This window comes from Citrus clementina, unplaced genomic scaffold (genome assembly GCF_000493195.1).
Source record: "Citrus clementina cultivar Clemenules unplaced genomic scaffold, Citrus_clementina_v1.0 scaffold_9, whole genome shotgun sequence".
In the NCBI taxonomy this organism is placed as follows: domain Eukaryota; kingdom Viridiplantae; phylum Streptophyta; class Magnoliopsida; order Sapindales; family Rutaceae; genus Citrus; species Citrus x clementina.
This window is the reverse complement of record NW_006261964.1, coordinates 4,969,043-4,981,384: the sequence shown is the minus strand read 5'-3', so window position 1 is coordinate 4,981,384 and position 12,342 is coordinate 4,969,043. Positions and strand designations below refer to the sequence as shown.

Genomic DNA, 12,342 nt, shown 5'->3' with positions numbered 1-12,342 from the left:
GTATGATATTTTTTTCCCTCTTTAATGTTTTAACCGGTGGTTATTGCTATATACATGCAAATAATTAGTTATATGTGGATGCAAAAATAATCTATATTGATATTTTTATAGTATTTTTTGGATTATAAATTCGAATTACCACAAATAAACTACTTCAGAAAGAAAAAAAAAGTTATAGTTAGGTCCATTTGCAGTTTATTTTATTAAATTAATAATAATAATAATAATAATAATAATAATAAAATAGACTAGTTAAAAAATATTATTATTGAATAAGTACTAGTTGAAAAATGTGTTTTATAAAATATTATACTAAATTTTTTTTTTTATTTTTCTTATTTTCCGACAAACAATCAAACACATTTTTACTATTTTTCATTTTCATATACTATTTAAAAACAAACTACCAAAGGTATTTTCAATTTAAAAAATCTGACATAAAAAACATCACTTTCTTTCTCTAAAACAAACATAAAAAATATCAATTAAAAAATAATATCAGACGCCCCTTAAGACGGCAAATATAAATCAGTTTGAATTTATCCACCAACCTACCTACTTTTTAAATACAAAAAATAAATAAAAGGAACTTACCAAATTCGAAAGGGCAAATGTGTACTTTACCTTAATTTTTCAAAATTTCCAGAAGAGCCTCGTCTATCCGCTAAGCATCGCCTGTGTTGCCGCTTGCCAGCGTAATCAGTGAAATTCCGGCGGTGCGCTTCCAGAAGTTGCACGCTCCTGTGGAGTACCACCACGTCGCTAGCCAAACGCATTCCACATTCATTCACGTAAAACTCGCAAGGTTTCCAAAATTTTCATTCTTTTTTTTTCACATCTAATTTATTTTCAATGATTTATCTCTTCTTTAATTACGCTAAAGAGTCCTTACGAAGTACGTTTTCTTTTTAACAAACACCCGCATTAGGCGGACGTGGATAAAGAACAATTTAATTGTGAATTTTATTAAAGATTCGCTTAGATTTGTTTGGCATCCGTATAAATGTATACATAGGTGTACAGAGAGAAGGAACATCTAGGGTTTTATTCTCTTTTAAGGGAGGCTTGGTTTCTTGGGAGGTATGTTTTATTTTATTTTATTTTTTCTAAATTGATTGTGCCAAATTTGGCTAGGTTATGTTGATTGAGAGTTTTTGTTTCTTTTGATGCAACCATGAATAGACTTCTAATGTAATATTTGAAAGAAAATTACAATTTACAATTCATATGGGAAGACATTGAACCCTTGATTTTAAGTATGAGGTTCGAAGATGCTCACCACGCGACTAAGGAGTTGGGGCGGGAATGGGTTGGGTTTAATTGGGTTTGTGAAAATTCAAACTAACCCACTATTGATTAGGTTTGCAAAAATCAACTCAATCTAACTAAATAAATATGTTCAACCTAAACCAATCCAACCCTTAAATCATTAGATTGGATTTGATTGATCGAGTTGATTAAAATTAATTTTTGGGAGGATTGTTGGATTAAAGAAGTTGCTCTCTGTGATCTTTTCCCTCGATTATATAGACTTTCTTGAGGTCGTGAATGCTCTATAGCTAGTATGTGTGAGTACTCTATTATGCAGTGGAGTTGGGATTTTAAGTTCATTAGAAACTTGAATGATAGAGAATCTGAACAATGTGCTAAGATGCTCAGGATTCTACAAGGAGTTTTTCTTAATAATCTAAAAGAGGATAAGAGAGTTTGGAATTTGGATAAATCATGATGTTTCTCTATGAAATCTTACTTTCTTAACCTCATAGATAACCCCGTTGCCCCCTCATTTTCTCCTTCTTACCGGATTTGGAAAGCTAAAGTCCCTACCAAGGTGAAGATGATGGTTGCTCATAGAAAAATCAACACAAATGACATGGTTCAAAGAACGAGACCTAACATGGCTTTATTTCCAGAATGGTGTGTCGTTTGTAAAAATGCTTCAGAGAATGTTGATCATCTATTTCTACACTGCAATGCTGCTTACTTTTTGTGGTCTAACTTGTATAAGACCTTTAATCTAAGCTGGTCAGCCCCTGTATCATGCTACTCCCTCCTCTTAGAAAGTTTTTCTTGCTTAAAAGGGCAAAAAAAAGCAACGGTTCTATGGGGCTGTGCAGTCTTCTTTTTATTTTGCTTAATTGTGAAGCTTTTATATCTTAATAGGGATGCGCTCTTAGTAAGCTAGTGTTTTTGGGTTTTGCGATATTTTATCTTTGCAGTTTCTAAGTGTTTTGTTTATTTTGGGACTTCTCGTCCTTATTTTGTGGATTTTTAGTCCTCCTAATCCTTGTACATATTTCTTATAGTTTTATTTAATCTTTTGTTTCTTAGCAAAAAAAAAAAAAAAAAAATTTAAAAAAATCATAAATAGAAAAAGATTAAAAAAAGAACATTCTTATCTTAAAATTGATTAAAATAGGAAAAAAATGTTAATTCTCCATCATATATTAAGTATTGTTCATTATACCTCACATTTATTTATAAACAAAGCAACAAAATAAAGATTGTATAAGAAACTATATGACATAATGTTTTATAATCTATTAACTTATTTTTAATGAAAATTCGGGTTTGATTGCTGAATTTTGAATGTAGAGGATTCAATCAATGTTAGGTTAAACTAAGAGAAATTGAAAATAGTCTTTTTTTATAAAAGAATGAAAAGAGCTACGTTTATAGTTGATATTAATTTTGCTATAATTTTTATTATTCTTGGGTTGGGGTTAGGGCATCAACATGAACCCAATCCAACCCTCATTAATTAGGTTGGAAAAAGTGACCCAATCATCCATCTAAATTTAATTGGGTTGGGTTCAATTGGGTTCAATTGGGTTCATTGGAGTATATTGGGTTTGCCCACCCCTACTAAGGAGTGATTTGTTAATAAATTTACTGTTATTGTATTATTATTATTATTATAGCCTAACGGCAACCCAATTCAGTCCCCTCTCCACCCAACCAATGTGAGCGGTGTTTGAACCTTAAGACATCTTGTTTCCACACAAATGATTTTACTTTTTACCAATTGAATTGGATGGACCCACTCGTTGTTGTTGCCAAGTAGTTAAGTAAGATCTATTTGGTTGTTAGTATTTTTGGATTCAAATTGTGTTCACGGCTAGTTTGATTTCTTGTCTGATTGGTTTTAGTCTTTTTAACTTTAGTTCTTATTCAAAAAGATGTGATTTTGTCTATTCTTGCAAAGTAGGCATTATCTATTTTAAGAGTTGAGTACTTGTGGGTGTTTGTATGTATATGTAAACCCACAAGTCATTGCATTTTAAGTTAGGACTATTGCAGATTCCACAACCTTAGTATTCAAGAAACTTGTGGATATAAATATTCTAGATAAGTATCCCCAAGATTGAGTTTGAAAAGTATCCCTAAGATGGGGTTTGAACTTTGAACCCTGACCATATATTTGATTTTAATTTTGATCTTTTGCAATGAGTAAAAAAGGTAATGTAAGAGAGGTTGTAGAACCTTTTCTAATGGTGTTTTGTATTTTTGGGTTGGGTAAGATGCTCCTTTGTGTTGAATTGCTAAAATTCTTTAATCTAGTTATTGTCATCTTAAGTTGTTTAATCTTATTTGGTTTTGGTTATTATGAATTTTATTTTTTTCTTTTAGTTATTACTTTAATCTTAAAGAGCGATTCTACACTTTCTAAGTGTGTTTCTAACCTTTACAATCCTAAGTGGGGTGCCATCCATCCATTAGATGATGGGATGGAATAATAAGTAATTTCACAAGTTATGAAATTGATCAATCAATAATGAATGCTACATCAATACTTAAGATGAGAATATTGGGATATTACTTGGGAAGTCTTCTATTATTCTATCTTGAAATAAGTCTAATTTTACCAACCCACTTTTCATTGGGAATTCTAGATGCTATCATGACTTCATCATGTGTCTACATTCTTTTTATGAATTTGATTTAAAGATTTGTTGGTATCTTTGTTGTGTTGCGACATGAATTAATCACCATTGCTAATTGGAAGGAATATGTTGATAGCATGAATGAATTGAATTTTGAATATTCTCTTTTTCTATATGAATTCTTAGCCCTGTTTGGGATTGAGGTTGAAACTCCATAAATTGCTTATTGAGTAATTTTTGACAAAAATATTATTTGGAAAATTTTGTAAAAATTATTTATTTTGTAATTTTCTTCATTTTGATAGTAACTTTTAAAAGTAAGTAGAAGGTCACTTCTTAAAAGTAGCTTATTAAATAAGTCACTAAACATTTTTAAAGTTTCTATTATTTTCTTAATATTTTAATAGAAAGGCAATTATGTCTTATTTTTCCATAAACCCAAATATATAAACCATTAGATATGATATTATTGCCACAATCAAATTACTACCAGGACTAATATACATTCTCTCCAATATCAAAGTTTTGGTTCAGTAAGTTCATATTTTTTGTATTTTACTTTTATTTTTTATTATAAAAATCAATAAGACTTGCATATGATTACATAAATTTTCTGTAAACTTTGAATAATTTCATGTGAAAGCTAACCATGATTTTATGTAGTTTTTTGTCTTTTAAAAAGAAAAAAATGCATTTCTAAATAATTTATTAAATGCATGTATTTTGCTTTCAAACTCACAGCAATTGCAATGACACAATTTTCCAAACACCAAGCTGCTTGTTAATTAGTAGCTTATTTTATCCACACTGCGAAAGCAATTTATTTGATCAACCACCGCAATCCTAAATTGATCCTTAGTGGGTTTCCTGGTTTCTTCTCTTTTGCTTTCAAAATATCCCCATTTCTTTCTATAGTTCTTTATTTCTATTAAGCCTTTTGTTCTACGCCATAGAGTGTTCAAAACTTCAGTTTTGTATTCCTGTATCTTTTTCATAAATTTACTGTTTGATGGATGTTTGTTTTACTTATGGATGTAGATAAAGGTTATGTTGAATCTTGATCTATTATTGGCCCTTTTATGCAATACATGATTTGTTTCATTTGCTATTGATGTCCATATTGTGGTATGCTTTTGCTATTTCACACGAAGATGTTAGATGGAGGTTGACATTGTGGTTTTGTGCTTGAGTCCCTCATTCTATTAATCACATGACAATATATAACAAGTTTAGCGTGTGTTTCGATCCATGTATATGGTTGCTTTGGATAAACATGCCTATCTTGTTAAATAAATTAAACCTTACACATAAAAGGGTGTTAAGAGTTTATATACAATCATTCAATCAGCCTTTACCTATTAGTTTAAGATTGAGCATTCAAAGCTGTTGTTTATTGAATAGCAAAGTATAGGTGGCAATTAAGGAGAATGATATAGCAAAAATGAGTGTTTTAGTAGGGAAATTGCGGTCTTAGAAGAAAGATAATGGAGTAGAAGAAACAAGCAGAAATCAGCTCCTAAGACTTGATTATGGTGTTTGAAAGGGACAAGCAAATGACTTCTAAGGATTGGTGGTTTAAAGAATATAAGAAACGAAATGAATTTAATGGAAATGTGCAGTCCTTACTTTTTTAGGGATGTTGTGGCAAGAAAGAAATAGTCTATTTTTTAATAAGACAAGGAAGAGGATGAAAACTGGCTGTGGTGACATAGTGTGAAAGCGATAATAGATGTTGAGAATTAAATGAATTGGTGAAATAAACTAGAATAACAAGCCTATTTATACTAATAGTAATTGATCATAAACCTAATAAACTTATGATTCCTTACAAGAGCAGGAATATGATTTTAACAAGAAAATGTAAAGCAAATCGTAATTAAGCAAGAAAAATAAATTAAACTGCAACTCTACTTGTCCCACATCACATGGGACAAAATCATTCTTGTGCTTCTCTTTGAGTCTCAGTCTCTAAGGATTTTGAAGACAATTTTCTCTTTTTCATCAATCTCAATTGGGGATGGATCTTCAGTTAATATTGTTTAATGGACCTCCTCTAGGTTTTGTAAGTTTTGGGACTAGTATACTGTTTGGGGTATGAATATGCTGTTTTCGTTTTGTATAGCCCACAGGAAGCTTATAAGGCTGTTTTTATTTCCCTTGTGGACCTCTGGTTATCTGGTTTGCTTTTATATGACTTTTCTGTTCATTTTAATAAAATATTCTGTTTCTGTTTAATAAATTGAATTTAAAAAAAAAAGAACTCAATGGATTGATATAGGCCACCAATTTTAGTTTGGAATTATTACCCAAATCCCAGATAACAAACAAAGAGGCAAGGCAAATACCTGTTAAAACATGAACATGCAATTGTTTATTGCCGATATCCAAATTTGAAATTTCAGCTGATTTTGTTGGTGCCCTTGTTACAGCTATTTACTGCTTCATGGATTATCATGGGTAAGTCTCGCCTTCCATTTAAAGTTGGCCAACTGACAGAGTCAAGATCTTTTGTTCCAGGTTTTCGGAGTTCATGGTTCCGATGTAAGGTATGTTAGGGTCATGGCTATGTAGATTAAATTTACTTTAAATACTTTTGATTCTGTGTTATACTTTTAATACGGCCATGCTTAGTTTTTAAAACTAAGTTTCATTCACAGTATCGATGATTAATTATAACAAAATATGGAACAAAAATCTAACTTCTGGTTGGATCCTATGATTTTTATACTGCCTTGGGGTTTCTCATTACATTCATTTTGTAGCAGCATATAGTGATCATCCTAATTATATATTTTTTTTCTTTTCTTTTTTGTCTATGATTTGCTGCTTCTACTGTAGTAGATCAACTTTGCTGATGAAATGGAAGATTTCAGTGGCATGTTGACAAATAGTTTGGTTTGATATACTTTGAAGGACATGAAAGGGTTATTGTCTCATACAGATGTTTGTGGCACTCCATAAAAGTTTATGCCTCCAACTTGTTAGAAGTATTTAGGTGTAGTTAAAACATTGTGCCATCAGCCATCATGTTTTAAGCCAAGGAAGGCCTAACTAAAAAGCATGCCCAAACCCTTTCATCTGATGCACAGAAGAAATCACCTATTTTCTTATCATGACATGAACTCTTTCTTGTTGATTTTGACTAGACAGTACAAAAAGATCAAAACTTAAGTGGGATAAGTTATTACTATGAATTTTGTTTATTATCTGCCACTTTCAATATTAAACAGTTACCGACATTGGTCATTTAGGGGAGAATTAGCCTTCTATTTCTATGTGCTTAACATACGTCTGTTCGTAATTAAATTTTTTGGTAATTGACTCAGACGTTTCTCTAGACAAAATTTATGTCAGGACGAGTCCTTTAATCAGCTGCTGTGCCATTAATGTCTGTCCATGCATGGTTTTAAACATTATCTTGCTATTTCGTTAATGAAAGACCATTTTCTTGCTAAAGATTACATTTTCTTTCATTCATTCAGTCCTTTTTTTGTTTTTTAAACACAATTGCTTTTACTGTTGTTTCTTTAGTGTCTCTTCATGCTTTATTGTAAATACTATAGGTCTTAATGAGAATGATATTTTTGTTGTTTGGTATCCTTTGCTTTTATCAGATAAGGAACATTTCCGTGCGGCATAAAGAAGTAATGCATACCTTGGAATATCTAGACTTTCCAGATGAAAGTAAGTAGTATCTCTTGTTTGTGTGCATATGCCTTTGCCATGCATTTTCATTTATGTGTATGCTTGTCACAAATTTAGCCTTGGGAGTGAATAGTTCCTTCACTTGTGCTTTTTTGACTGAACTGTAGTTATAACTTTTCTCATATGTTTGGCAAATCTAAGCGTTGTTTCTAGACCTTTCATGGCAGAGATACTTCCATTGGATGATATATTATGGTTCTGCTAGTGAGTTGATTTTTATCTGCTTTTCATTGTTATTTGATGTGTGGTCTTCTGTAGAAATACGATGGACAAAGTTATATCAGAAACCTGTTGGTGGTTCTAGATCGAAGGAGATGAAAAGACAAATAATGGTTCGCCCATCCTTTCCTCCTATATTTTGTGAAAGTCAAATGCCTGACGTCAACAACATTACAGAAGTGGTTGTTATTGTCAATGATGTATGGAAGGTGGGGGATTTGGTTGATTGGTGGACTGATAATTGTTATTGGACTGGAAGGCTAACAGAAATACTTGGGGATGGGAAGGCTCGGGTAATATTTTTGCACCTCATTTATGTTATGTACTTATTGAGACTTCTTAATATGGCTTGTTCCTTGTTATTTTATTTCATGCCTACTTTGATAGGCTGTACGCATGTTTTTTATGACAGGATGCTGTTTACAATACTGCTCTTGTTATGCAATAATGGAGTCTTGTTTTCTTATAAATTTTTTCTTTTCAAACAATTTTCTCCTAGTATTATAATATAAATTATTGCATCAGAATTCCACTTTCACATAGCATATAACATCTGCAGTGGAGGAAGAATTTTCATATTATCATGAAAAAAAATTCTCTCTTCTTACCCTAGCGCTTCACAGCATGGCTTATTACTCTGTGTGAGAGAGTATTCTTTCCGGAGCTTATACTTTTCAATTTCTGTTAGTTGCTCAACTGAGTTTCAGTAGTTGGGCTAACATACCTTTACCCGGAGGGGGTGAGTTATGAAGGGAGAGAGGGACAAATTCCTCCCACTTGGAACTCTGAATCTTTTCCAGTTTACACAGTTACTAATCCCTAGTTCCTGCATTTTGGCACAGAGCTTTCGAGTCTTAAAATATTTAACTTCTGGAATAATTGTGGCAAATATGCAGTAGGTAATACATATTGTTTCAAGAATCTGGAGCCGAAAAAAGTGCTTCTGCACCGAATACATGGAAAAAGATGCATAAGCATGTGAATATTCTAAAACAAATTCTCATCTCAATACCTTTCGGAAAATCTTTTTTTTTTTTTTCCCTTTCCTTTCTCGCTCTTTTGACGTTTTCATGTGGGAAAAGTGTTTGTCCTTTTACAAAAGAAGTCAAGAGAACCATAGTAATGTCACCTTTGTAGTACACAATGGAAATATTTTGAGGGATATGATCCTTATATTTTGTTGCAGCAGATCATTTAAAATAGTAATGTAATTGTAGAATTATCAGGCAGTCTTTTGACCACTGCATACTAGACATCTTTTAATTGAGGTTTAACACTATTTTCATGTAAATTGTATTGGTAAAAATCATAAGGCAGTGAACAAGAACATTTTTATGACTTTTGCATTATGTATGCACTTTTTCAGGAGGGAACTGTAATTGAAAATAAATCTCAGTAATGTTGTGTGCAAAGGTTTTTTTAATTTAATTTTTTTCTCATCGTTTTTCCTTTTTCTTGTTCTAACAGAAACAGTTTTATTAATTGATAAATTCTAAACCCTCATCATGTCTTTCTACAAGCCTTTGTAACTTTAAGGCTTGAATTTCAAGATTACGAATGGGTTAATTGCTTAATTGGAGGAACTATTTTTTAATGAAAAAATATTTTTAGTCCACCTTTTGGTTTCTCCTGAAAAAGCTTTTTTACAATTATATATTCTATTCTACAGATTGAGCTCCTACCACCTCCGGTTGGTGAGGGGTTGTCTTATGAAGTTTTCCTCAAGGACCTACGCCCAACCTTGGAATGGTCTCTAGACAATGGCTGGACTGTGCCCACTTCTGTATTGTCTCTTTCTCCTATGTCTACTTTTTTATGCTTGTCTGTATTCTTTTTCATTTTATTCCTTCAAAATATATTGCTGCTTATAACCTTAAACCTGTTATGACTTGTTAAATGCATGACGCTGGCATCTTGTTACTTGAAAGGCAATTTATATTGATAAACAATTTTATGAAAGGAGAAGTAAAAGGCCCAATGGCCTATGGCCTTAGGCACCTTGTATTCAAATGTAGATGATATCCTTCTGCCATATGCAGATACCTTGTATTCAAATGTAGATAATGATCCTTTTTCTATGTGGCCTAGATACCTTGTACTCAAATGTTGATACCATGTATTTGACCTTGTATTCAAATGTTGATACCATGTATTTGTTTTCCTTACTTGTTGGCAATGGCTATCTTTTGAAGGAGAAAGAAAGCAGTTATTGTGCTCGGATAATCAAGCCACTGAATCCTGTGAATCAAGGTAGGAGTGCTGCCAGATGCACCATGTCTCTGCTCGTTGTTTAAGAGCAGAGCATGGTAGTCTGGGTGCATTTCCATTTCTCTTCTTTTCATTTTTCGTCCACCAATTTCTGTTGCTCTTGTGCTGCTACTGTCTGATATTAGTGTTGGCCAAAAGATGTAGACAACTAGACCTAAGAATGTATGTAATTTTTTTTTCTTGCATTCATGTCTATGCGACTTACAATTTCTGAACTCCAATATCTAAGTTCCTATATGAGGACTATAAAGCCTGGGATTAAATGCAGAAATTGCTTTTCCTGATCGCTATTGTTGTTTCAATAGAAACTTCCTGTATGCAAATTTGCTATACACTGTGTACTGATGTTGGTGTGCAGCGATCCATTCTCTCTTTATGGAGGACATTGTTTGATTCACTCTGGTTTCATAGAATGTGGGATCTGCAATAACAAATTATTAGGATTTAGGAAGTTGTTATAAATTGATAAGGATTTGAGACTAACCAACAACTTTGAGTGTATGACATATGATTGCATAACAATAATTTAGTTAACATAACAGCTTGAATTCTGCTGGCGGGTGGAGAAACCTACCTGGACTGGGTCTGTCTATGATTATCAGATTTCATCTGCTTATATAAATAGAGTCAGTCACAAGCATACTTTCATTTTTGGGCATTGAGGAAACTCTCATCCCTGCTAGAAAATTTGGCTTGATGCCCCTTGAAGTTGTTTGATAACCATTGAAGAGGTATAATTGTAAGTGGGAATAATGATCAGGTGCGGGCAGTTGCACACCTTATAGAGCGTGACTGTGCTCAGCTGATCAGAACCCTGTTAGTATATACTGATAGGGTAGTATCAGCTTTCAACGAGAAGTTCTAATATTAACCTATCTTCTGGCTTACAAGAAGGATCTAATTTAATTTTTATTATGGTTTGAATTTTTAAATTTGATTGGAACTTCTGTTTCTGCAGAGGACTCTCAAAACTTGATGGTCCCTCCAGTAGAAATGACAGAGAATGCTCAGCCAACAGCTGGACCATCACCTGAATGTAATGCTTCATTTTCTTCTCGTATGTCGACTAGTTCACTACCATCTCTGGACAAATCAGAGCGACATGCAAAGCGACCTTTGAGCCCTGCAGCTTCTAAGGAAATGCATGCACTGGAAACAAAAATGGGCTTTGATGCGGTGGATTCAGGCATTGGGAAATCAAGTTATTCAGATAGCGTTTCAAGTTCACAAATTAGAGATGCAGCAACTGAAATGCCTGATACTGATGCCGGAAACAAAAGTTGTGAGAATAGTGGATCCTCAAAGAAGATGAGATACGATAGAAGCATTCCTTTAAATTCGTCATTTTCTGATACAATAGAAGCAGCAATCTTAGACTATGAGGAACTTGTAAACCGGGTTAAATGGATCAAGGCTATCTTACAGTCGGGGACTATTCCATCGAATACTGTGCAACCAACGTGGAAATTTTTGGAGCACCGATCATCAAAAAAGAAGGTTAGCTTGCTTAAATGACTACCTTTAGACTTCAGTATGAATGTCTGCATTAGTTAAAAAAAAAAAAATTAATGTGCTGTTCTCTCTTAATCGATTTTGGTCCTATTGATATTCCAGGATTAAGATTGAATGTCTAGCCGAGCTTGGGACCTTTCAAGACCCGCTTAAATCACTCTTTGGAAACAGATAGGATGGGAAACTGAAGTTAATTAGTAAGTTTTCCCTTCTGATTTGCCTACCGGAACAAAGTTTTTCGGTTCTATGCGTACTCCTGACTATTGGTGATGGAATGAATTATCAGCTTTTAGAAGACATTATTTTCACTTCAAGAAGAGTTATCGGGGGCAGTTCTGGGTCTGTTTTCGCTTGGGCGTTTTCTTTTGCCGGGTGTAATATCTGCTTGGTTGTACAACAACTAACCTTTGAAAGGATTGATATATACATACATACATACATACATATACACACACAAATGTGTCAACCATGTTGGATTTTTTTCCAAGCTTATTTTTTTGGACCTGCATACATACATTTATTATTCACACACAAATGTGTCTAACCATGTTGGATTTTATTTCAAGGTTATATTTTTGGAACTAGAAGCTTATACGGGCATGTTTTGGTATCAATTTGGAAATTTAGTCAATTCAGGGTAGATTGTTGGCAAATTCAATCAAATATTCAAATCCATAAACAAAAATAATAATAATAATAATAATGTTGTCAAAAGAAATATGTTCTTAATGGTATTAGTTGATAAAATTTTGTC

The 12,342-nt window shown here is 32.8% G+C and overlaps 1 protein-coding gene across 5 annotated transcripts; it reads left to right on the top strand.

The window, feature by feature from the left end:
• Positions 1-588: 588 nt before the first annotated feature.
• On the top strand, positions 589-12,068 carry LOC18032183. Of its 5 annotated transcripts, XR_002904570.1 has the most exons (9): positions 589-805; positions 6,314-6,430; positions 7,499-7,568; positions 7,848-8,101; positions 9,478-9,591; positions 10,001-10,058; positions 11,035-11,573; positions 11,691-11,785; positions 11,875-12,068. XR_002904570.1 is itself a non-coding variant. In XM_024180122.1 (8 exons), exons 2-8 carry the CDS (start codon positions 6,338-6,340, stop codon positions 11,694-11,696), a joined length of 1,134 nt encoding a protein of 377 aa, XP_024035890.1. In that variant the 5' UTR covers positions 589-791; positions 6,314-6,337; the 3' UTR covers positions 11,697-12,068. The 5 variants fall into 5 exon arrangements, 4 of the variants coding, with proteins under 4 accessions (XP_024035890.1, XP_024035884.1, XP_024035901.1 ...); XM_024180122.1 differs by having other exon boundaries at positions 589-791; positions 11,691-12,068; XM_024180116.1 differs by having other exon boundaries at positions 11,691-12,068.
• The last annotated feature ends 274 nt before the right edge of the window (positions 12,069-12,342 follow it).